This window comes from Myripristis murdjan, chromosome 19 (genome assembly GCF_902150065.1).
Source record: "Myripristis murdjan chromosome 19, fMyrMur1.1, whole genome shotgun sequence".
Classification (NCBI taxonomy): domain Eukaryota; kingdom Metazoa; phylum Chordata; class Actinopteri; order Holocentriformes; family Holocentridae; genus Myripristis; species Myripristis murdjan.
Window position 1 is genome coordinate 24,540,749 of NC_043998.1, and position 27,266 is coordinate 24,568,014.

The 27,266-nt window shown below is 42.1% G+C and overlaps 1 protein-coding gene across 2 annotated transcripts in view; it reads left to right on the forward strand.

Moving 5' to 3' along the window:
* The first annotated feature begins 1,885 nt into the window (after positions 1-1,885).
* The window catches only part of LOC115377969 (phytanoyl-CoA hydroxylase-interacting protein-like), a 31,033-nt gene continuing 5,652 nt past the window's right edge, over positions 1,886-27,266 (forward strand). For both annotated transcript variants that reach the window (XM_030078054.1, XM_030078055.1), the window contains exons 1-3: positions 1,886-2,045; positions 24,882-25,078; positions 25,792-25,966. In XM_030078054.1, coding sequence (XP_029933914.1) covers positions 1,958-2,045; positions 24,882-25,078; positions 25,792-25,966 — 460 coding nt within the window. In that variant the 5' untranslated portion in view covers positions 1,886-1,957. The remainder of the gene's footprint in view (positions 2,046-24,881; positions 25,079-25,791; positions 25,967-27,266) is intronic.

The following is a 27,266-nucleotide window of genomic DNA, read 5'->3' on the forward strand; positions in this document are numbered from 1 at the left end:
TCTGTTCATCAAAAACGATAGCGCCATTAAAAAGAAAATGAGAAAAATGAGTTTATCCTTGCAAACCATATTGAGGCAATCAAGCGTTTAGGTTGCAAACGTAATAACATCCATCAAAAAAAACAAAAAAAACAAACAAGCTTTGTAATTCAGCCGTTATCAAAAACTAAAACAAATGAAGCCCAATTGTTTTAGAGGTGATTCTAATGAATAAATTATGATTTAAAAAAAAAATAAAAAAAATTGGGCTTTAGAAACTGAACTTGAACTTCAACCCAAACAGCGACACACACAAAACTAAGAGCACCACAGCTGTTTAACATTATGTAAGAAATGATGTAACAATTTGCAATATCCATAATAGCATGTAACTATTAGACATGAGCTATGGTTTTACAACGAGTAGGCCTGTTCCACAAAATTACAGAGGCTAATCATCAATATCCACTGCTTGTTAACGGTTTTTGAAGTGGGTTTTTGAAGTGGCGTCACAAAGATCCAAATCCGGTGCCGTCATGGTGAAAAATGGTGAAATACAGAAACCAGGCTGGAAAATGAAAAGTGTGTGCAAAATGAAAATGAAAATGAAAATGAAAATGAAAATGGGTTAAAAATATAAGATTTAAAGTGAAAGTGAACCGAAGGATGAGGTAGAATCAGCTAACAAACTGTTAGCAGGCTAACGAGCCAGCAGGATCTTTTAGTAGACTGTGAGCCACTAGCAGTGTGTGTTAGTGTGTGTGTGTGTGTGTGTGTGTGTGCGCGTGTGTGTCTGCAGAGTCCCTGCCCTCTGCCTGGATTTTCTTGTGTTGCTGAGCTCGGGACTCTTCTGGGCGTCGCTCCAGTGAATCTGGAGTTGAGCTTTCAGCCGCTGGCGAGCGCTGAGGGAGAGTAGCAGGATGAAGAGCAAAGATTTTTTTCCTAGGATGGTAATGGAATGCTTCCGATGATGGGGCGGTCATTCCATTCCGTCACCATCTTAAGGAAGGGAAAACTGGCTGCCAACGGTTAGCTTAGCCAGGGAGGAGTAGCCAACTATGAATGTTGTGTTTACAAACCACAACGACCAATCAGACTCATTCTGCCTTTAAAAATGATCTGCAGGCTGCTCAAATGATCAAAATATGATTGGCAGCTAATTCATAATCTATCTCAAGATAATCTATCTGATCCACAGGAGCAAAACTTCAAACTTCAAATTCTGTGACTGTCTCTCCCTCTCCCCCTGTCTCTGTCTCTTCCATTTAAATTCAGGTCAAATGAGCTTTATTTGCATGAAACTCAGATTTGTGTTGACAAGGGGAAAAAAATGAATAGAATAAAACCACCAGATGAACACAGAAAATAGAGATAGATGAGAGTTCAAAACAGCTCAATAAAATCATACAATCACATCATATCATATCATTTAACATAATTAAAGGCAATAAATATACAGCCTTTTTCTCCTAGATATATTTAACAATGTGAAGTGTAATATCTGTTATTACCATTCTTAGGCTATTATTGTTGTTCTTATTATCATTTTTATAATTGCTTTTTTTACATTTAGGTCGTGGAAACAAAGTGGATCTCTCTCTCTCTCTCTCTGTCTGTCTCTCTCTCTCTCTCTCTCTCTCTCTCTCTCTCTCTCTCTCTCTTCATGTGGCCGTGACGTTGCTGCGCTGACGCTCCGGTGAGAGAGAGAGAGAGAGAGAGAGAGAGAGAGAGAGAGAGAGAGAGAGAGAGAGAGAGAGAGGCGGCTCGGACAGTCTGACTTCCTGCGGCACGCAGCGGCGGAGCGGAGCGGATCTGATCCGGATGAGCACAAAGAAACGGACGATACAAAGATCCAAAAAACACACCACAAACCAGCGGCTGACAGGAGGAGCATAAACAGTTGTTGTTGTTTTATTGTTTGTTTGTTTGTTTGTGTTTTAATCTCCATCACTGAAGTGGTGCCGCTGGGTGGAAGATCATGGAGCTTCCACACAGCCTGACCAGTCCCACCAGTCCGTGCGTGGACCTCAAGAGCCTGGACAACCTGCAGCTGTGCGACAGGGAAGGTAAGTGCGTGCGTGTGCGTGTGCATGCGCGTGTGCGCGCGCGTGCGTGTGTGCGCGTGCTTATTGATCGCTCACTATTTGCCTTGCTGTTGTCGCCTGCATCTCCAATGAACAATGAATGAGCATCAGTCACATACAGCAGCTGCAAATCAATTAAATATGCATTGTTGTTTTTTTTATTTTTTCATTTGCATATTATATTGCATGTTGCATTTTTTATTTCCCTCTGCCTGATGCAACAAGGCAGCAGCAGCTACAGTTCGGCCGTGCAGCTCTGGGACCCGAGCAGATCTGCTGACTCTATGGAGAACTGCAACTTAATTGAATTTGTTATTAAATGCGGTGGGATGCTCCTTTAATGGATGGATCCTCCGGCGGTGCCTTACCGGAGGTTTCACTCCTGCAGGGATTAAAATACACACGCACTCATTTCGAACCCAGTCGTGGTGATGATTCCATAGTAAATTTCGGGAGGATGCTCTAAAATGTCACAGTTTATGCATCATATCATACAGGAATATTATAGGGATATCATAGGAAAGGAACGTAATCTACCACAGACATTATTATTAATCCCTATAAGGATATTACAGTGACCTGACAGGAGGAAAAACACAGTACAATTTGTATGATGAGGTCAGATTATGGTGATATTATAGCAATAAATGAAATTATAAAGCATGCAAAGGTTACTGCAAACTCATTATTCAGTCATACCACATACAGACATTAGATAAATTACTACAGGAATTCAGTCAGTCAGTCTCAGTATCAGTGTTTAAATGTTCTTTTTCTTCAAGGTAAAAAAAAAAAAAAAAAAAAAATCTGCCAGTGTTAATGAGATAATCCCACTTGTTTCCAGATTTTTTTTTTTCTTGAATCAAGTGTCATTTTCTTGATCCTCGTGGCTGATCTGCCTCATTCTGCCTCATTTCAACACATTTAGACTGAAACAAGTGAAACTGCACTGGGATTATCTCATTGCACTGGCAGATTATACCTTACTTGAAGAAAAGCAAGATTTAGACACTAAATGTGACACTACATGGCTTCTTAACATGGAGATTTTTGCATAAACACCATAAAGTTGGATATAAGATCTCTGGCTAATAGAAACACTGTATTTACTCCAATGGGAATATTATGGAAATATTACAGTGATACCACAAAGTAGAACTGACTACCTTCAGATGTTGTAACAGGAACACTGCAGTGATTTTTTCCCCCCTAACTGATACTGATGGTGCTTTGGGTAAAGTGGCATATGGTGAGTGTGTCATCTTTCTTTGACTAATGTTTTGGCTGTTCTGCCAAAAATTCCTTTATTTTGTTCTAAATAAGGAATGAATGAAAACGAAGGGGGGAAAAACCCATGAAAGGAAGTTTTCACAGGGGGGATAAAATTAAACGTCCCGTATGAAAAATACAGGAGAGCTGATGGGACGAGGGCTCATGTTGGACAAGTTTGAGCTTATATGGGAGAAAGGGTCGAGTGTGTGTGTGTGTGTGTGTGTGTGTGTGTGTGTGTGTGTGTGTGTGTGTGTGTGTGTGTTTGGTTCATGCTGATAGGTCTTGCTCCTGGAGACTCAGAAGAAAAGGGGGAATCAGCTTAAACTCCCTGCTTAGTATGCATGACATCTCTCATCCTCTCCGTCTGTTAAGTAGTGCGTTCATCTATCCATTGATGGGAACAGACAGAAAAAAAATTAAATAACAGGAAGTCAAAAATGAAGCCAAACCTGATGGGAAGTGACCAAAGTGATTCATTTTTGTAATTTTATCAAGATGTGAACGGAGAAAACGATGTGAACGGACAATCTGAGTGTCTCCGTGAAGCTGGAATCAGACGACGTTTGGCTTTTTTACACAATAAATGAGTGAAGATGTTAATTATCGAAAGTGGCCAATCAAATTCCACATGAACGTCAAGCTCCATGGCAACTGAAGGGACGGCTCACTCTAGAAAGCCACACGTCTATTTTGAGAGGAAAATGGGAGGATTCGGATCCATCAGGTTATGATGTGTCGTGTTATGGCTGCTGCAACAAGCCCAGGTTCCCCTTCAAGATCTCTCAAGTTAATTATCATCATCATCATCATCATCATCATCATCATCCTGTCTGTGAAGGTTTTTATCAACCAGTGACTTAAACCTCCTTACATTATCTATCTTACTGTACATTTTTGTGAGGCATGTTTGAATTTCTTCTACATCTCGGCGACCGCATCTCAGCGTTTCTCAGTCGTGTTGCTGCTGTGTTGAATTTTCAAAGTTCAGAGAAACACAAAACGGCACTAATTAACTCTGTTACATGGCATTCAGTCTCATCCTCAGCGGTCAAATCTCGATTTTTCCTCCAACAAGGTCAAAAATCCACCAGTGGCGATGAGATAATCCCGCTTGTTTGCGACGCTAATCAGCTTGCGTCCAGTGTTTTCTCGCTCCTCGTGGCTGATCTGCCTCCTTCTGCCTCGTTTCAACACACTGATGTGTTTATGAAGCGGCTCTGGAAGTTGGATTATCTCATCTCACAGTCGGGTTCGTGGTTCTTCACGGTTCTTCAGGTGGTTTCCGAGCAGCTGGTGTTCAGGGGAAACAGAGCGAGGAGGACTCACTTCATTTCAGTTTTTTTTTTTTCTGCTGCTTTGCTCAGCTGGCCCATCGCAGGCAGAGAGAGGCTGCCAGTCATAACAGCTGCTGTCAGACGTCCGGCCTCCAAAAACTCAATCAGTCTCGGCCTTCGCAAAGGACAAAACCAGCTTTCAGCGTCATGGCAGCACAGTTTGGGTTTAAGATGAGTTTCACCAAAAGGGATAGAAATGATCAACTCTAATTCAAGAAATGTCATCCTTAACAGGCCATTTAGTCTCCTCTTCAGCATTAAAAATCACATTTTTCCTCAAACAAGGTGAAAATCTGCCTGAAAATGACATTTGATTCATGAAAAATCTGGAAACACGTTGATTAGAGCTGGAAACAAATGGGATTATCTCATCTCACTGGCAGATTTTTTTTCACCTTGTTTGTAGAAAAACACAATTTTAACAATGAAGATGAGACTACCAAAACTTAAAAGATCACGGCACAAGACAAATTTAAAGAAAATCATCATTTGGACAATTAAACTTGGACTTGCTTCATTTACCAGCGGCATTCAGATAAATTAAATTAAATTTATGCAAACAAACCAGAGAACAACCTATGAATACATTGTCTCATATGTCATATTATTCAGTTATATTGTCTAATTATGATTATTTAACTGCAGATATTGCGATGACATACACTGAATTAAGAACATGGTTGTTCAAAGTGTCCATCTGAGGTCAATTACTAGTAATGAACTTCACAGATCAATAATCGTATTTATCATTTCACTGACACGAGCAGCTGCAGGGGATTTTTCATCGCGTGATGCTCGGAGAGGGGGGGCAGGGCGCTGGAGGCTAATCCCAGGACAGAGGCACTCCCTCGGGGGGTTGGGGGCCACAGTCGCCTCCTGGTGCCTGGCTCTGTCTGGAGCTTTGAGACGGGGCAGGATGATGAAAGTTACCCAGGATATGAGGCTCTCCCGTGGGGCTTCAGGTGCTCAGTCTGATGCTACGACTGTCTTCCTTTTCTCCTCTCATATTGCTATAAAATTAATATTTTGGGTTTTTTTTAGCTGCTGGTCAGACTGACGCAAGACATTTGCAGATGTGACTTTGGCTTCATTTTCCACACTTTCTACACTAAAGGGCTGATCAAAAACAGATTAATAGATCAAACCCACAATGAAACTGACCAGTAGTTGCAGCCCTGGATGAATTATAAATATAAATGTCTTGTAAGCCCATATGGGCTGGGCACCAGAAAGTGCATGACACTCAAATCAATCAATCAATCAAAAAAAAAAAAAAAAAAAAAAAAAAAAAAATATATATATATATATATATATATAAATGAAGTAAAGGAGCTTAGTGGCTTGATAGGATGGAATTTTATCAAATTTTATTGACTAAATGATTCATTTTCTTCATCATAAAATAATCGATGACTTGACAGTGGAGGTAATAGTCAGTGTTCAGCCCTGGTCTGCTTTCTGGTTTGTTCCCTGGCTCGGTCTCAGGGGTCGTGACATTAACCTTGTGACTGAAGCTTTCCCTCTGGGCTCAAACGCTCCCACTCTCCCTTTTCTCTCCACAGCCTGAACAGTTGGCTGCGACCTGAGTTATTAAAAAATTTGCAAAATATGGAGATTATCGCAGGTCTGACACATGCTGTTTTGGCTTCAGTGCCTTGTTTGGATGTGGTGTGAAGCTGGGCGGGGCGGGGGGGGGGGCAGCGAGAGGGTGATTTACTGCAGGAATGAAGCTCTCCTCTGGGGCTGGAGGTCCTCTGTCCCCCCCTTTAGCCTGGAGGGATCAGCTGGATGAGCCAGGCTTTATTGGTGCATAAAACACTGACCTTCACACGGCTGCAGGGAGAGTCTAGTGACAGCTAATGAGACCAGGGGAGAGGAGGAAGAGCAGGAGGAGGATTAGGAGGAGGAGGAGGAGGAGAAGGAAAGGGCAGCAGATATTGGGGATTGGAAAGTAAAAAGGCCAGGATGGAAGGAGGAGGAGGAGGAGGGCAGGGGAAAGAGCGGTGGAGGTGTTTGTCTGAGGTGCTTTTACTCTTTGGAAGCCAGGATGATGTGGGCAGGCTTTTATTTTGAAAGTGTTTTTTCTTCTTTTTTTCTTTTTTCTTTTTTTTTTTTTTTACAGAATTTACTTGATTTATTTTTACTTAATTTTTGTAGACAATGTTTTTGAAATTTTCTTGAATTCTTTTTTATTTTTTTAATTCTATTTTTTTTTTTCAATTCTATGGTAAACGTCATGTAATTTAACTTTAAACATATACTTAGAATAATTATAAACTTTTTTCTGTTTGTTTGTTTGTTTGTTTTGTTTTGTTTTGTTTTTCTTTTTTCACCCTTTATTTTCAGGAAGTGTTTTTGTTGTGAATGTTCTAACCAATTTTTGGGTAATATTCCAGTGATTTTCTTTTTCTTCTTTACAAATTTTGTGCTGATTTCCCATTTAACCAAAAGAAATCAAGTGCATTTGCAAAGTCTTTCAGAAACATGGGATAAAAAGATGATAAGTAAGTCAGCAAAAAAAAAAAAAAAAAAAAAAAAAAAAAAAAAAATACTAACTTAATAATAATGACAATGATAATGATGATAATGATTATAGTAATAATGAACTGAAAAATTACCAAAAAAATCCATGGAAATTATTTAAAAAAAACAACTCTAAAATAGCAAAAAATAACCAGAAAAGTACCATAATATTAGAAATCATTGTATTATATTACTGTATGATTATTAAAACGACATATTTAAACATCAGATCAGTGCTGCTGGGAGGACAGCAGCTTTTCTTGGGTTTAAATGAAGGGGAGGGGCGTCTCTGCTCTGATGCTTTAAATATTCAAACAGCCGCTCGGCTCGCGGTGGGGCGGCGCGTCTTGAAAGTTTGGCTGTTGACAGAAGAAGCTGAGAAACCGGCCCGAGCGTCTCTGCACCCGCTGATCTGAGATCAGCTGATGTTAGCACACTGACGCCGGCTCTGATGTTTCAGATTCAGCTGCAGGACGTTAAAACAATGTGGAGGAGCCGGTCTGTGACTCTGCATGCAGGCCCGAGGATTCTCCATGTGATCCGTCTAAACTCACCGACGGTGGTTGGCAATGATTTTTAACTTCGAATCCAATTCACAACTTCCCAATTTTAATCAGATTTTACTGGAATTAACTCCGTATGGATCCTAAAGGCATCAAGTCGTCCGCCTGCAGGCTGGACGGCTCTGACTTCAATCCATTCATTCGTTCAAAACAACCAAGTTTCCGTAGGCAGGCAGATCAGCAGGCGAGGTGCTCTACAAACAAGTCTTAATACGACACATTGATCATAAAAAGATCGATTTCACGGTTTTAATAACTCAGATTGTTCAAGTGAAGATTGCGCCTAAGCAGAAAATTGATATTTTTGTCCAGCTGTACCAATGGCACCAAGAAAAGATGGGTTCTAATGTGGAAATCCAACATTTTTACAACACTTTCAATACTTTTTGATGCCTTAAAATCAACATTCATAGCAAAGACATTGGTAGAGGAAAAAAAAAGATACCCAGTCTTCCACAATTTAAATTCCTCCAAAACTCCCCAACAATGAAATACTGCTGATCAGTATCTAGTTAGAAGGTAATTATCCTATAATGTGACGCAGTTCATTCTGCATGTGATGTCTCTTTGATCGAAGATGTCATCACATCAGCATCACATCAGCCTCCACGCTGATCATCCTGAGTCACACCCAAACCTGGTGTGTGTGTGTGTGTGTGTGTGTGTGAACGAGCCGGAGACGCACAGGAAACCTCGTCATGCTCAAAACACCGCCTGAGAGACTTTGCAGATTACAGGAGATTACCACGAGGCACACAGGCTAAGGCAGCGACATGTACGTGTGTTTGGACGACGTCTTACATCAGCAACGCTTGTTTGTATTGTCAGGAGGAAGCCCGGGATTACAGCGCACAGGAATAGTCAGCCGGTGGGATTTCGGCATCCAAATCCTTGTTTTTCCACCTTGGAGCTCCTTATTCCAGGAAAAAGGAGGAAACTAACGTTATGCTAAATTTTAAAAGGTGTTCCCCGACCTCTGGCCTTCTGCTAATCCCATGCAGTTTGGGCCCCAAAGCCTGCAGTCCACATGTGTTCTTGTGGCCTGTTGTAAAATGGTGTGTGTGTGCAGACTGGGGCCTAAACAGTCTTGGAGCTGCATCAGTTGGCTTTGACTGGAAAGCTGAGACTCTTGTGGATTCAATGAGCCACATTTGATTCCTGTGTGATGATGTTGGCCCCCATAGCAGCCATTTCACTGCAGGCAGAGACTTTTGTCACACTGGACGTCGCTGTAGAAAATGACCTCTAGTGACCTCTAGGAGAATCACAGCCTCATCAGACTTTACAGACACAAACTAGAGAGAGAGGCTGTTCAGAGGAGCTCTGGCTTTCCAGGTGGATTTTATAAGAAGGCAGAGTTTCTGACACATTTAAAGACACTGACGCAAGAAAAATTGGTTGCTTCATTAATCCTGGCTGTGTTTTGGGCGTAACATGCAGTAAACCAATCAGAACGCTGTCTCCCGTCCCCTCTAACAGCCAGGTGTGTCACACCTTGGTGGGCTGCTGTTCTAATGGAGGATTCTCCAGGTAAGAAGGAAGGAGACGGATCTGCTCGTTCACCGAGTGAAAGCTCCCGAGCAGATCATCTACGGCTCCATCTGAGCTCCCTGAGGTGAAGCAGCGTCCCTGTGTGTGGGATGAATGAATGAATGAATGAATGAAGGCTTTATTTTGAACATGTGAAAAAAACAAAACAATACAGAACAGTCGAAACAACAAAACATGTCCAAAAAGGAGTAGAAAGAAGCATATGCTTATTTAAATTCTACCCCTTCTCCACTACTCGGTAACTGCTGTATCAGTTTACTTCCATACGGGACAAGCAGAGCGGACGCTCGCCGGCGCCCCCTATGGAGGCCACCATCACTGTCTTGATAATGAGCTTCAGACAGCAGAGAGACCTGCAGCGCTGACCTCAGAGCTGCTGTTTGCTGCTCAGTCACTTTCAGCTGAACCAAGAAACTAGAAAAGACACTTTGCACCACCTGGAAGATAGGACCCCCTCTCTCTCTCTCTCTCTCTCTCTCTCTCTCTCTCTCTCTCTCTCTCTCTCTCTCTGACGTTATGTAAATGAGGCTGATTCATGTGACACCGCTGACAGATGATGTTTGGCTTCGGCGCTCTGATTTGAATAGGAATGCAAATGTACAGCGGAGCAGAAGGGGACACACGCTCATGGATCACAGTCATCATCATGAAGGGGCCCGCCTGCCCAGGTGGCCTTGAGCAAGGCAGCTCAGCCCCTCCCCCCACGCCTCTACTGTTTTCCATCTGTTTGCCGGCTCTCTGTCCCTGAGCTCTGCGTGCATGGAGCTCAAAGTCGAAATTTATTTTTTCATGTCTCACAATTTTAAGAGACAAAAGTGGATAAAAGGCGTCTGCAGAACGTGTGTGAACGTCTTATTTTATTGCTATTTTTCGCCTCTCTTCAACCTAATAACTGCAAATATTATTTGAAATGTACTGTATTTGGATCTTGGGATGGCGTTCATGCTCCTCGTTCAATTTTTTCCCCCCGCTGGTTTTACTTTCTTTCTTTTTTTTTTTTTTTTAATTCAAAAGAACCTTTTTTCAGAATCAGAATCAGAAATATTTTATTGATCTGGGTCAGTTGCAGTTGCTCAAATTCTTAAGAGTAGAATATAATATGAAAATGATAACAAATAGAAAAAAATGTGCATTATCCTAGTTGTAAAAACTGTGTGCATTAAGTCTAAATAACAACATTAATCCCACAAAATATTACAACAATAAATACAGAAGTAAGAAATTGTAAAAAAAAAAAAAAAAAAAAGTATTCCTGTACTTTTTAAGGTATTTTATTGAATTTGATCAAATTATAAAGCTGTTTTGATCAATTTGAATATTTTGATATTGTGATCTGTTGGCTGAGGACTCGTGGCTTCACAGGGAGTGGGCTAATATTAAATTACATAATATACAAAAAGAAATATTAGATATCACAAAAGGAAGGTTGGAGTGGTACAAAGGTTCTTCGAGTGATCACATCTGATCATGTCTAATATTCAAATTGCATTATTTTTCAACAAGAACAGCACTTCTGCTTCTTCTGTAGATTTTTTTTCTGTGCCTGGTGGCAGAGGAAACTTTATTTACTGCCTGTTTAAGCCAGCAGAGCAAAAAAAAAAAAAAAGCAAAATTTCCGTGGAAGTTCCTGAGTTCAGTTTCTGCCAAGTGTGCACGCTGCGGCGGTCAGTTTCCTCGGCCCGATGAGATTCTCATGAATATTCAGGAGCCGGACGCCCTGCAGCTCGGAGCGAGACGAGCTGCTGCTGCTGATCGGCCAGAGGACCAAACTGCTGATCGGGACTTTAAACACCGAGTCGGACGGAGGAAGCATGAAGTCTCATGATCACGTACAGCGAACCACAAAAATGATGATGTGTGCAGCGTGCTCTCACATGTCTGTCCCTCAAAATACAAAAACATGCAACCTGCCTTTGGTGTTGGCCAAGTATTTTCACAGTAAACAAACTGATGACGTGAGCTGTAGAGGCCAAACGTGACGAACAAAGTGTTTCCATCTTGCATTTAGTGATTAAATAATAATAATAATAATAAAAAAACGATGGTTGAAACCTTTTTGCAAAATGCAGGATTTGTTTTGCGAATTTTGCCGTTTCCATCAACCTTTTCTAATGCGATACATCGAAATGCGAATACAGATATGTAGATGGAAACGTGGCTTGTGTGAACGATGCAGAAAGAAAAGCAACTATTTAATTTAACATGGACAAAAAAAAAGAAGAAGAAAAAGAAAAAGAAAGAGTGCGGGCAGAATTGTAGTCTCAGGTAAAACTACTCCCATGTGTTTGATGTAAAAATAAAAGTATATCAGTGCTGCAGCAGAGTGTGTTTACAGGGCGATCGACCACTTCTAAGAATCCCTCTCTCTCTCTCTGCTGAGGCCAAAGCGTCCACCCTCTCTTATGAAGAACCAAACTCCTTCCCATCCCACCCCAACACACACACACACACACGCGCACGCACACACACTTCTCTCTCTCTTTCTTTGTCTCTTTGTCTCTTTGTCTCTCGCCCCGTGATGTTTCGTCACATTACCGTTGACGTGTCGGAAGGAGGGACTATTTTTAACTCTGCGACTTCAGACTCATGAAAGTTTAATGTGACGCCAAAGGGAGTGTGTGTGCGTGTGTGTGTGTGTGTGTGTGTGTGTGTGTGTGTGTGTGTGTGTGTGTGTGTGTGTGTGCGCGCACGTTCACTGGCAACTTTTAGTGTTGAAGTCCCTGGACTTTGTGACTTTGGTCTTGACACAAAGGGCAGCAGTAAGAAGAAACGACATAGAAATAGTGTGTGTGTGTGTGTGTGTGTGTGTGTATGTGTGTGTGTGTATGTGTGTGTGTGTTTTAGCATTGTATTACATGTGTGAATCAGCAAAACATTGCATCAAGACTGTTTTGGACTGTTTGGATGCTTGTGTATGTAATATATACATCCTTGTGTGTGTGTGTGTGTGTGTGTGTTTGAATGAAACATCATTACCAGCATCATTTAGCTGACAGAGGAAACGCTATCTCGTGATTTACTGGTCGAGGTGGAGGAGTGTGTGTGTGTGTGTGTGTGTGTGTGTGTGTGTGTGTGTCTTAATGGGCTGTCCCATCTGCATTCTAATTGACACCCATTAACCACGGGTCATTAGGCGTTATCCAATGAAAGCCTGTCATTCTCAGCTCATTAGCATACGGCCGGCTGTGAAAGCCGCTGCTCGTTAGCGCCGGGCATTGTGGGTAAATCTCGTTAACAGGAAATAAGGGAGAGCGCCTGCTCATTAGCACTAACACAAATTAATAACGGGAGAGGGAAAGGAGCTGCCGGTCAGGAACGGTTCAATCTGCTCAGCAGTAAATAAAAGCTGCTGCTCGTTAGGACTCAAAATTATTAAATACAACAATAATTAATTTTCCAATTAGTTTCCAATTAGGACAAAGAATAACAGCAAGACGAGTGAAATATGAAGACCCTGCATTTTATTTGGTGTCGCGGGACAGTGTGGTGTGGTCACATGACACAGCAGCCACATTATGTGCAATTAATTAATTATTGAAAATGAAATAAAATGGATAAAAATAATCGAATCAGTTAATATGCTAAGATGGCGATGCTCTCTTCAGTCAGCCTTTCTGCATTAGGACCTGACAGCAAAGTTTCATGGTATGTTGATTTTTAAAAATGCTTCATGCAACAACTTTAGATTATAGAGGGAATTTTAACATTTCATTAAAAATCTCCCAATTAAGAATGTGCCTTTTCTGTTTTATCACTGTATGCAGGTACAGTGGTCCCTCGTTAATCGCGGGAGTTACGTTCTAAAAATAACCCGCAGTAGGCGAAATCCGCAAAGTAGTCAGCTTTATTTTTTACAATTATTGTAGATGATTTAAGGCTGTAAAACCCCCTCACTACACACTTTATACACTTTTCTCAGACAGGCATTAACATTTTCTCACTTTTCTCTCTTGTTTAAACTCTCAAAGTTCAAACCTTCGTAGAAAAATAAGTCCAGTAAAAAAAAAAAAAGCATGCAAAATTGCACTAAAAAAAATCCGCGAACCTGCGAGGCCACAAAAGGTGAACCGCGTTATAGCGAGGGACAACTGTATTTGATTTTTATCAACTTGTTTTTGACCGTTTTATTTTGTTCCAGCGTCTTCGTTCTTATTGTTGTTGCGCAGTCTGCTTCATACGTTTTTGTCAGAGGTTTTATTTGTCGCTGTGCAGCACTTTGGGGCGAGAGGCTCTTGCTCTCTGCAGAGGAAACCGGTTGAGGAATCTCCCACAGCTGAGGTCGATCGTTCCAGCTAATGACTTCCCTGTGACTAACGAACAGAGCTGAGCGAATAACAGTTCTCCTCCTCCGTTCACTGGCCGGAGGGGAAGGAGGAGGGAGGAGGAGAGTCAGCAGGAGCTCTTTCACTTTCTCTTTTCGTTCCCCTTCTTTTCTGTGTTCGCTGCATGGGGTCCCCTCTCTCTTTCTTCCTGCTTCCTCCTTTTCTGTCTTGACTCGCTCTTGTTTTTACGCCGCTCTGTCGCTCGCTCTCTCTGTGACCCCTGTTTGCCTTCCTCTTGTGCTTCTTGCTTCGTCTCCTGCTGTTATTCATTCTTATTTTCTTTGTCTTTGTCTGTGAGTCAGAAATAGTTTATTGATCCCCGAGGGGAACCCGGGATTTTTTTGGATTACTTCTCAAATCTTTTTTTTTTTTGCATGTAATATAACAGCAATGGCAAATAGAGGTGTGTGTCAGAACCTCAGTAACAAAAGAAGTTGCTTGTTTTTATACCTGCGTCTCCCTCGTTTGCTACCACATTTCAGTTCTGGTGTGAGTCTTTGAGTTTTGACTGGGTTGAGACGTTTCCCAAGGATCAGTTACCTCACTGATGGTCAACAACTGGGCTGCGACCCGGTACCGGTCCATACAACTCTGGCTACTGGACCGCAATGATGTTAAGTGACCAAAAAACCCCCCACCCCAATACACACACACACACACACACACACACCACAACTCCCCGCATAAGGCCAGATGATGCAAGTGTGTTTTGAAACAAGATAATAAAAATGAATTATCAGCAGGTCACCATGTTGATTGTCTGTCCCCTGCTAAATAAGGGACTTTAAAGGACAGATTTTTAGACTACTTTCTGCATTTGGCAGTCATTTTTGTAAATTATATTGCATTGTCCTTCTTAATCCTTGAAGAACAGGTGAATGAGTTTCTTTTGCTGCTATCACTTGCGCTCATTTTTGACCCAGGGCAGCATTTCCAACCTCTCTCTCTCTCTCTGTGTTTTATAACATTTTGTGGACTACTCCCTCATCATTTTGGCTGGGAATCAAGTCTGAGTATCCCACCCTATCCCCACCCTCATTTGTAAAGACCTTTTCACCTTCCGAAACCACTTACCACTGTGAGGCTGGACGTAAGAAACTGGAGGTAAAACTTTCAGTTTTGTTGTAAAAAAATCTGGGCCATCCAGACTTTAATATCTAAAATGCAGCGGGGAAAAAAGTGTGTCAGTTGGTTTGTGTCATCATGAGACATGGCGATGTAAAGTTGGGTATCATCTGCATAGCTGTGAAGGTCTATGCCATGTCTCCTGACAACTGTCCCAAGGAAAGACATATATATCTCTGTATGTTCAACAGCAGTGGACCTAGTACTGAGCCATGTGGAACACCACATGTAGTTGTCATATTTTACAGATGACAGGCTGCGGTGAAGTCAAATAAAACTAAAACTGAGAGGTTTTTGTTCCCCAAACTGATCCTGACAACTGACTAACCCTTGACTTGTGCTTTCTCTATGGCGCCATCTATTGTGTTGACACGTTGACTAGGGTGGTTTTATTAGTGCGCAGAACTGAGCTGACCAAAAATTAGCCCATTTTCGGACTTGAATCCATTCACTTTTTTTTTTTTTTGGACTTTTTACCCATTTTAACGTGATTGAATGCATGTATTTTTCAACTTTATTTAGCTGTGACTCATCATTTTCCAAGTTCTGTATTATCCCCATGTTCATACCTTTGTTCAAGTGGATTTAAAATGCATGAATTTGCGGACAATTTTGGCATGAAGTGGAAATTGATGGTCTCTAAATTGGAGACCATCGATTGATTTGAAATGAAAATCTATTGGAGCGTCCATGGAACAATACAGCACATCACAGCACTGAACGCATCATTTCTGTTGAACTGTGAAGCCGCCAAGCATGAATTAAGCTAAGGACCCTCTTTCCCTCTGTTCCCGCCCTCTCTCTCCTCTTTTTCCATCCGTCCCTCTTTTCGTCTTCCTCCCTCTGTTTCTCCTTCGTGTCCCCTCTCACCCCGTCTCAATAGGGTCCTTGTCCAGCCTGCATGGTCTCTGTGTGTTCGCTGTGTCTGTTGATTGAAGCCGGTCTTTGTCCGCTAACCCGAACTCTGTGGAGAGCAAGAATACAAGGAGGGAGGGAGGGATGAAAAGAGAGAGAGAGAGAGAGAGAGAGAGAGATGAATACAGATGAATGCAGAAAAGATGAGCCAATACAGGGTGAAGAGAGGAGATGAGAAATGGTGAGCTTAGATTCATATGCAGAAAATCTTAACTCTTCCATTACAGATTCATGACTTCGCAAAAATGGAAAAAGTGGCATTAAAACCCACTCAGCCATAAGGTTTTTTTTTTTTTTTTCACTGAAGTTTTAACCAAGTAGTGCAGACAGATTTTCCAGCCGTGGTCACCAGATAACTTGTCAAGTTTATTGTGTGGAAACAGAAATCTGACCAACCGAGGAGGACAGGGGTTGGAGGAAAATATACAGATTGTACCTTTAACCAGAGGTGAAACGTGCAGTAAAAAGTCCTAGTCAAGTTACTTTGCTTAATTAGAAGTAAAATTACTGATGAATGTATTTAAGCATGTTTAAAATGTAGTCAGGGTAAAAGTTACCGTGTTATTTTTCTTTTTAGAAACGACAGCAGAGTTTCATGTGAGCTTTTCCATGCAGCTTTGAAAGGACAAGAAGACAAAGTTCAACTGTAATTCCTTTCATTTAGAACAATTTGAAGTGTTTGAAATGGCAAATTAAAGGGCACAGAGTAAAGCCACATTTACTGCTTCTCTTTTTCTATAACTGTGAGCGGCTCCATCATGGGCCAGTTAGTGTTGCTTGGTAAAACTGTACTTTATAATAGAGGGGGATGAATACAAACTTCTGCAAAAACTTCCTTAAGCAAACAAACACTCAAAAAAGTAGAAGCACACATACAAGCTGCTCCATTGCAGGTACAGTAGTAATTATACTGAATTATTTCCATGTTTTGGTGTAACCTGCAGTGACATGGATTGTTGTGGAAAGTTTTTTTGGGGTTAAAGTTTGGGTCAGCTTTAAAGATTTTAAACTATTTGCATCCAGTAATTAAACTGTATTCTCTTCTAATAACATTTTAAATTGTTTTCAGAGGTTCAGTGCAGTTTTAAGGATACAGAAAAGCAATGACTCGTCCTCAAACACACACACACACACACTCACACACACACACACACACACACACACACACACACACACACTCAATTCAGTGCTATTCTACACATGCAGAGTTAATCCTGGGCAAGTTGTAATCCTCTTACATCATCAGTCAGTTAGCCTCCTCACTCAACCAGAGAGAGAGAGAAAGAGAGAGAGAGAGAGAGAGAGAGATAAAAGGAGAGAGAGAGATAATGGATGGATATTGAAAATAGAAATTTTGCAGTAAGTTTCCTGAGTTTTTGACCTGCTGTGATTTTTCTTTTTGGCATTTCTGCTTTATGAGATTGGAAAGATGGATGCCCCTCCACACCTTCACCTGGTGAGGAGGGGCATCCGACAATATCCTGTTATTCACCAGAAATAAATGTGACTCTTTTCTACTGCCGAGGGTCACCTGGAACTTTCCTTTCCTTTCCTTTCCTTTCCTTTCCTTTCCTTTCCTTTCCTTTCCTTTCCTTTCCTTTCCTTTCCTTTCCTTTATTTGCTCATTTGGGAGGGACAGCATACATTAATGAACAAAGCATTCCAGTTAAGTACAAGCAAGTACAGGTTGGGTGCAATGTAAATGTACAGGAGTTAGCAAGAATGCTAATTTACATCCTTAGTCCCTGACACACGACAAAGACAGGACACTACAGAGACAAACACAAAAAGCCCAAGACAAGTACAGAAAGTGCGACAAAAAAAGAACAACTAAACCTAAAGTGACTCGGCTGTTTTTAAAAGGACTAGAAAAAGAAAAGTTAAAAATAAGTTAAGTTATAAAGTGCAGGGCCGTCAAAGGGTAAAGTGCAGGATTAACTATGCTCGCAAAAATTGATTGGCGAGTAACCATTTTTTAAGATTGTGTTTAAACGATGTAAGAATAAGACAACCTCTTATGGTTAAAGGGAGATTGTTCCACGCTAAACAACCCTGCACTAAAAGCCGTATGCCTGCTCTGCACATCACCGTCCCGTCTTGTGATTGACCTTGTGCCGATCCCTCTATCCGGCTTCCTCTTTATGAAGTCCCTTAGGGGAGGGGGACCAAGTTCATGTAATATTTTTTTCTAAACTACACCAGCCTGTTTAAAAGCCTTAAAATTGTCAAGACTCAAGAAGCTGTATTTTTGGAGGATATTACAGTGGTGGTATGAATGGGCCTGACCCACGAAGCTGCCAGAGCTCGTGAAGTTCAGGGTCTTTTGTTTCTTCTTCCTTTTTTTTTTTTTTTTTTTTTTTTTTTTGCATGGACAACCAATCATGAAGCGCAGGAAGTCCCCGTGCAAATGCTTACTCTTGATCTTTTTGCAATCTTACTTTATTTTTCTCAAACTGTTTGGCTGTTTGACACCCAGCCCTGTCAAACGATGAGAAGTTTCTACACACATTTTGATTTCTACCTGCAGAATACCATAAAACTCTCCCAGCCAGCAGGGGGCAGCTTTTCCTCCCCCAGCCTGCTGGTGGAAAGCAGCTTCCTGGTCTCCCATCACACTAGTGCCGTTCCAGCTGATTTACTGGTCTGTTTTCCCCAAAACATTAAATTTAGCTTCTTTATTATCCCTAAATACTGATCAGGACTTGCATGTACTCGTCTGTACCATTTTTTCTTGCAGGTCATCTCATGTTTACAGACGCCAACGCTCCTCCTAAAAGTTTCTAGAAAGCCTCGCTAACCTTTTACAGCTGAAAAGGAGCAGCGCTTTCCAGGAAAAACAACCTATTCCTTCTTGTGTACAAAATCCATGTTGACACACCACAGGATTGACAGTTCAAATCCTTCACTGGGTAAATCCAGACTCCGCCCACTACCGTATCTCAGCCAGTTCCAATTCTTCAAAACACTTAATTTGCATGCATTAACCGGGTATCAATACAGTTTTAGAAACGCTCGATCACCATGGAGCAGTTTCTCCCCGTTGCTCCACATGCATCCCCATCCTCTCCACTTCCTCTAATGAATGCATTAATCCACAGATTATATTCTGTTGACAGTCGTCTTTACATCACGTCGTCCTCTTCCTCTTCAGATTGTAGCGCAGTCTGATGGATCGGCATGTGAGATTACAGCAAACAGAGTCCCACGGTGATCCTCTCTCGTGTGCTCGAGGATTATCTGTGTACTTTTGTGCATGAACCTGTATTTTACTGTAGATTAGCCGGCGGTCCAGCTGATAGCATCGAGTGGCTCAAGCGCTGTGCTTAAGGACAGTTTTGAGGCTCTTGTGGATTTGGGATGTGATTTAAAACGTGGTGAAGGACAAAAGTCAAGCAAAAATGGACCGAAGTAAAAGTGAAATTACTAGCTTTAAAAAAAAATACTCAAAAAGTACAAGTACACAAAATAGCTTCTTAGTTAGAGTAACACGAGGGAATGTATTTAGTTAGTTCCGCCTCTGCTTAGGCCCTGAAAAACCTTGCACAGTGCAGCGTTCCCACCTTGCAATCCGGACTAAGAGAGGAGATCTATGATGTTTTAATGGAAGACGCGTCTCAGGGTGACAGCGTGCATTTACTCCGCTCGAGTCCTTTGATAAACCTCGGTCGCGTTTACCCATTTCATGTCCCAGCGGGGCGGAGACGTGGAAAAGCTCCCTCGCCGCGACGTCTCGGTCGATTGTGCGGTTCTGCGTCACGTCGGCTGAGAACTTTATTTTTCAAACCGACTTTTCCCTTCCCATTCAATTAATTAGGAGGTTTATAATGAGGAGAATTCTTCCTGCGGGAGGTGAAACGGATGTGTGTGTGTGTGTCTGTGTGCTTGGTAATTATTGTTTAAACCTGACAGCTCAGCTTATCGAGAGGAAATGCTGAATGCTTTACACACACACACACACACACACAGCCTTTAATAGTCCCAGTTCATGCCGTACTTATCTTTCTGGCTCCTGCATGTACCAATTGAAGCTTCCTAACTGTTCTTGTTGTTAAGTTGCTGCTCGGGCTCGTTGCTAATAGCCGGTCTGACTGACAGGCGGACAGGCAGTGTTTTTTTTCTATGCAAATTCAGTCCAGAAGACAGGAAGGACACAGGACGGCGTCGCCAGTCAAATACCCAAATGTCTGAGACGTCTGCCGCTCTGTGTGTCACTTTGGAAACCAAAGGAGGCTGGAAAGGACGATGAAAGTGAAACCAAAACAAACGTGTGTTGTTGTGCTTCCTTTAGAGCAGACCTGGGCATAGCACATGGGCATGTGACCGGCCCCTCTAAGCCGGTTAATTATACAACACGTAGATGCGACCGAGCAATCTGATTGGTCAATCAGACGTTTAGAATGTGCTCAAATAAGCATTTGAGCACGGCAAATGAAAAAAAAAACTCATCACTGAAAATATTACTCCGCCTATATCTATATCCGCCGAGTCTGTGTGGTTTCCATGGCAACACAAAACGTTTCACCGAAACCCGCATCAAAAACCGCTGTCAACTTTGTTCGCCTGCAGAGTGGACCGTTTTGTTGTCGATTTTGATTTATTTGGCGACCTAAGTTTGGATAAATGACTGAACGAGGAAGACAAGACAGAAGAGAAAAAGGAGAGATACGCGAGAGTGACGAGTGAAGAGCTGGATCAGCTGGAGAGGTCAGGAAATGAAGCCGGTACGGCCCGGTCAACGTCTTGGGCCGCCAAATGTCTACAAGACTACCTGACAAACACCGGGCAAACAGCTGATTTGATGACTGTACAGCATTTAACTTGAACATAACAGTTGTTACAGTATTTTCTAATTTTACCTAATGCGTGGACTAAAACTTCATTGCTTATATTTTATATTATGTATAATATATTATATTATTATGAAATTGATATTATTATGAAAATGTGATTGAATAAATGACATTTCTTGTAAGGAAATCTCACTTTTTCATTGCTTAATAATCATAACATTTTACCAGTCTTGCCAGTCTACCACTCTTACCAGACACAGCTCGTCAAAAAGAAATAAAATTGATGTTATGCAGAATTGAGTTCAGGTTATTGGCCCGGCCCTCCACAATATTTTCTGTTTCTCATGTGGCCCCTTGGGAAAAATAATTGCCCACCCCTGCTTTAAAGCAATTCAAAGCAAAATGGTGTTTTTTCCTCCTTTCTGTATGGACTCCAAGTGGAGCTCTTGTTCTCACCACAGGAAAGGAGCTGATATGAACGTTCACTTTAACGCCGCTCCCTTTATCTCGCAGCTCTCACCTCATTGACTCAGAAGATTTTATCTTCATCTCGGCTTCAGTACAATCCCTCTTGATTAAGGTCAAACCAAAAGCGTGGTTAAAGATTTGGATATTTTTGTAGTTAGGGTTAGGGTTAGCTGATGTCAAACTCAAACCGGAGCTGCTGGAAACATCTGGACGTGGTGGATGGATGGAGATGCAGCGTCCATCACCAGCAGCTGTCTCTCAGTGTTAATGGAGTCTTAAGGAGGATTGTTCTCATTTTACTCCATAATTTCTCAAGTAATGCTGTACGAGTCCTCCACCCCCGACAGAGATGATTACCACCTCCTCCCCGTCTCCGCTCATTCACCAGCCTCTCTAATTTAAAGTCATTATGGGAAACTCGCACTAATGCCAGCATCACTGGTTCTTGTCCTTCACTCTCATTCAGCACACAGGCCGCTCGGCTTCTCCTCGGCTCCCAGAGGAATGTCGTAAAGGTTTGACAGGCTGAGGAAACACACAGGGAGTTATTATACAGCTCAGTGTCAGGGCGCCGCCGGCACAGTGACACAGGCCGAACGCTGCTTCAGGTCCACTCTTCTGGGAGGCTTTCTGCCAGATGTTGGAGTGTCTGTGGGAGTTTGCATTTGTGAGCTCAGACTCTGATCTTGGACCAGAGGGCCCGGCTCCCAGTCTGCGTTCTAGTTGATCCCAAAGGTGTTGGATGGGGTTGAGGTCGTGGCTCTGTGCGGGCCGCTCAACTTCTTCCACCCCAAACTCAGCCGGCCACGCCTTTATGGAGCTGCTCTGTGCACTGGGGCTCAGTCATGCTGGGACAGGAAAGGGCCTTCCTTCCCCAAACTGGTCCCACAGAGCTGGAAGCAGAGAATTGTCCAAAATGTGTCGGTGAGCTGAAGCGTTCAGATTTCCCTTCAGTGGAGCTGAGGGGCCGAGGCCGAGCCCAGAAACACCAGCCCACAGCGTGACCCCTCCTCCAGCAAACTGCACAGTCGGCACAATGCGCTCAGCCAGGGAACGTTCTCCTGGAGGCGGGGAACGTTCTCCTGGAGGCGGGGAACGTTCTCCTGGAGGCAGGGGGACGTTCTCCTGGAGGCGGGGAACGTTCTCCTGGAGGCGGGGAACGTTCTCCTGGAGGCGGGGAACGTTCTCCTGGAGGCGGGGAATGTTCTCCTGGAGGCGGGGAACGTTCTCCTGGAGGCAGGGAACGTTCTCCTGGCGTTCCCCAAACCCAGGCAGGGGACGTTCTCCTGGCGTTCCCCAAACCCAGGCAGGGAACGTTCTCCTGGAGGCGAGGAACGTTCTCCTGGCGTTCCCCAAACCCAGACTCGTCCATCAGACCGCCACATGGAGACGCCTGATTGGTCGCATCTTCAGGGGCTGACCATCAACACACTGACTGTGTTTACTTGGTCTGCTGCTAAGATTTCAAGCCTTCAGATTGAAATAATATCTTTAGAAAAATCAACACAACAAAGTAACAAAGTAAAAGAAAAGCTGAATACAAAGAGTGTAAGAAAAAAACGAATAAAATAATAAATTATATCTATAGAATATAAACATTTGCATACATTGAAAGTATAATAAAATATATCTCATAAGTCATACTGAATAATAACAAATAATGTCAGAAAAGACGAGGATAAAAGGAGGAAAAGCCAAAGATTTGTTGCAGAATCTTTTTTTTTTTTTCATTTTTTTCTGTGATTTGCTCTTTCTGCCTCTCAGTGGGTTTCCTTGTTTAAAGTAAAATAAATGATTAATACAGAAAGCAGATTGAGTCTATTTTTACTTTCCCTCTGTATGTGACAGAGTCCACAGGCTGCCGGCTGTAAAGAGCAATATCTTGTATAGAGCAGCAACGCATAGACTTATGAATAATAGAAGCTGAAGCGAAAGCATTATGGAGCCCAGAGGTCGGAGGTGTGGGCGTGTGACCGCAGAGTCGACGGTTCAAATCCTCCTTCAGCACGTGATGATAAACCAGAGCAGTGCTGCATTTCTACCTGTGTCAATTTATGACTAAAAGTATTTGTTTTAAACACTTTGGAGATGAAAACTAAACAGAAATAAATCTTTGTTTGCAAAACTACGGGGAAATACAATGAGATGTTCATCAACAAATAAAAAAGAGACAAAAATGCCAGAAAGATATGAGCGAAATCGCAGAGCTTGAGAAGGAAAAGACAGACGAGCAAACTTTTATTTATATTAAGTGCAGCAGGAAAACACAAAGCTAGACACAAACTCCAAGAAGCTAGAATGAGGAATGTCAGTCAGTCTGTGTCACTAAAAAATAATGAAATGAGGCATTTACAGAGGGAAAAAGTTTGTCGTTTTTCATGGACTAAAACATCATAGCCGCTAAAACGATTAAAGCACAGGTGACTAAAATGTGACTAAAACTGAAATGCATTTTAGTCAACAGACTTAAAACTAAACTGGCTGTCAAAATGTCCGACAGGTTTAATATAAACTAATGTGGAGATGCAGACGTCCTTCCAAGTCGCAGAGGTTGGATTTTCCCACCAGCACATGAATGCAGCACAATGGATAATAATAATAATTATAATAATTATAATAATAATTATAATAAAAACAATAATACTACAAAAAGTAAAAATCATCTAAACATGGGATTCGTCACCACATCTGTCCAACAAATTTCACCCAAATCTGTTTGTACCACAAAACTATATGGATATATTTTTGGATATTTGCATAAACACTGTTTTAAACTGAGCTTTTAGCATTACTTGAAGTGTGTGTGTGTTAGTGTATGTGTGTGTGTGTGTGTGTGTGCATAATTATTATGTCGTCATGCAGGAACTTTGTGCAGGTACGCAGACGACGTTTGACACAATGTCCAGTATATTGTTTTATACATACAGGATATTATACTGATTCATTCATTCATTCATTCACTCATTCAGTCACAAACTCTCCTTTACATCCATTCGTCTGTTTGCACAAACTTTCATTCACTCATTTTCTCACTTTCTTTGATTCATTTCTTTTCAATTTCCTCCGTCAACACGATAATCCATCATCCTGTTGACTCAGAACTCTCTCTCTCTCTCTCTCTCTCTCACACACACTCACACACACACACTCACTCACACACACACACACACACACTCACACAGCCTCCAGCATGGCTCCATCTATCTTGCCTGTAGGAGTAGGTCACTCACTTAGTGACCCAAATGAGATTGAAACCTCTCTCTCTCTGAGTGTGTGTGTGTGTGTGTGTGTGTGTGTGTGTGTGCATATCCATTATTGACTATGCAACATGGTCCAACCTGGTTTGACAGGGGATTTTACACATTTCTTCGGCTTTTTGTAGAGATAGTGCACATAGAGAGTGTTTCATTTTAAAATCAGCTCCATCATTCCTTCATTTTCTCTTTTACTTTCTTTTCTTTCTTCTTCAGCCTCGCTTCTGTGGCTCACTTTCATGTCCTGGTCTGGTTTTTAGATTTCTCTGCTTGCTCCTTCACTGCAGTTTGTAATTTTTCTGAAGAAAGGCAAATACAGTTTTCTTTAGATCTATTTGTATTTGGTCCTAAATATCTGGTGAGGAAAAGGCACATTTGTACTGGATTTTATGTTTGCAGTGTCAAAGCTCGCAATCTGGATATCCAGGTAAAATAAGGTGAAGGATGTGGGATGTAGAGTTGGTGTTGAGGTCATGAAGGGTCTGGCTGCTGCTCGTCTGAAAGTTGAACATGCTTTTTATCAGACAGGGAATAATCTGGAGTTTTGCAGCTGTTTGGGTGTCAGAAGGAGTTTGGTTCTCTGTTAAGGAGACAGGAGAACGGCTGCTCTGCTTTTGACTGATGAACTGTTTTTTTGAAGCTTATTAAGTGTCCGAATGTTGGTATTTTGTAAAGTCCAAGTCTCTCTGTCTCTCCGTCAGGGACCCGGTCGGCGGACAGCGGGATCGGCGAGCTGGACGAGCTGCCGGTGCCGCAGCAGATCCGGATCAGCAACATCACCTGCGACTCCTTCAAGATCAGCTGGGACATGGAGAGCCGCGGCCGTGACCGGATCACGCACTACTTCATCGACCTGAACAAGAAGGAGAACAAGAACTCCAACAAGTTCAAACACAAGGTTGGCGCCGAGAAACTTAAAGAAACAGTTCACCTAAAACACAAACAACACATTCTGCTGCTGCCCCGCTGCGTCAGTCTGAGTTTCTGTGTGATTTGTTGAGGTTTCCAGTCCCGGCAACCAATCCTGATGGCCTTTGAAGTCAAAAAGTTTCATTAGGAACTATTTTCTGCTGAAGAACACCATTACTTGTCCAGTCAGGATTTTACTCCAGCTACAAACTAAAAGTGTCGTCATTAAATAGTTCAATCCCATCCCCGCTGGATTTTTAAAAAATTTCATTCAGACACCTCTCAGAGGCATTTAGCCCTTTTGAAACCAGAGAAAATTTGTTTAATGTCTCTCAAAATATGGGGAAAACATGGGGAGGTGATAAGCAAATTAACAAAAATAAATAAATAAACTCATTTTTTTACTTTTAAAGAATAAAACTGAAGGGAGACGAGTGGACAGTGGGTGTCAGATGGAAGTTATGAGCCTGAATTTTTTTAGTAATTTAATATGAGATGAGTGATTAATTTTACATGAATGAGCCATGGTGTCAGCTGGGTTACCTTTTTTTTTTTCTTGATTTCTCTCTCGTCTTCATGTTTCTTCGTCTAAGTTTTTCTTTTTCCCTCTCTGCTGCCATCCTCATCCAACAACCTCCTGCTCCTCCTCCTCTCTCTCTCTCTCTCTCTCTCTCTCTCGTGTGTGTTTATTTTGCGCTCCAGGACGTGCCGACCAAGCTGGTGGCGAAGGCGGTGCCGCTGCCCATGACGGTGCGAGGCCACTGGTTCCTGAGCCCGCGGACGGAGTACACGGTCGCCGTCCAGACGGCGGCCAAGCAGCCGGACGGAGACTACGCCGTGTCCCAGTGGAGCGAGATCATCGAGTTCTGCACCGCAGGTCAGACCGCCGCCCGGCTTTCCCCACCCCAAAAATTAATTACTCCATGTAAAACTGCATTGTATAAGTCCAGTGGTATTTCATTATCACTTTTCTGGAGCGTGGCACCAAATACAGGGGCTTCAAACTTTTTGATGTTCAGGTTTTGACCCTGAAGCTGTGGACTGCCGTGTGAAGTGATTTTGGCCCATAAGGACCCTTACATGAGGAGAGGTTTTAATTTGCGTTCAGTTTTAAATGTCTATGAGAGGTGACTGATCATTTTAACATAAGAAGTCTGATGACAATCCAGGGTCACCAGTCTGACCTTTAAATAAATTATTTTAATCATTATATAGTTATTTTTTCTAATTTTCAACTTTTTCCTAGTAATTATTTTGCAAAAATCCTTATAATTTCATTTTTTCTTTTTTTTCTTTTCTTTCTTTTGTCCTCTTTTTCAATGAATTGTAGCTGGTTGAACTGGGTTGATTTGCTTTGATGTCATCTCTGACAAACCGTGGCAACATTAAACCAGAGGGAGGAAAATGTTCAAATGAGTCATTCTAACAATTTCTAGCAAATTAAATAAAAAAAAAAACTAATCCTCATTTTGCTGAGGAAGCCCATCAAGGACGCCACTTTGAACACAAATACCTCAATACATCTGAGAAAATCAGCAGCAGGGTCAAACTAACACATCTTTTTAATTGGAAAAACTCAAAAAATAATTTAAAAATATATCTTAAGAAAGTCCTGTCGGTATCAGCCATCACTTCATTCTTAACTCCGGGATTAAAAATAATAAAAAAAAAATTAATTGGCATTTTGAGTTTCTGGTGTAGAAACGAGGCCGAAACTCGTCGTCCTCCATCATCAGGAAGAAGCAGCTTTTATTTTATTTTCAGGAGCAGAAAAACATTTTTAACGACACCTGGCTCTTCCTGTATAATAAAATTTGATGGGGCAAAATGCTGGCGGCGCCACACAGGCCCTCTCAAGACAAATCTGTGACATTAACCCTAAATCTGATTCCAGGTAAGTTAGAGGGGAGGTGATAAACTCCACCAACACAGTCCAGTGGGTCAGGATCATCTTAGCGGAAAATAAACGCACCATCAGCGTCCGAGTCAAGCAGAATCAGAGTTCGGGCTGGAAAATGACGTTTAAAATCCAGGAATCTCAGCAGCTGGCCGAGGAATCGCTGAGTCATGGCTTTGGACCAGCAACCCCGTCAAAGCGCTGCAGATAAATCAAGGCCACCCGGCGCTGTGCAGCAGTTTTATCGCCTCTTTTAAAACACCTAAAAATAAAGAGAGAA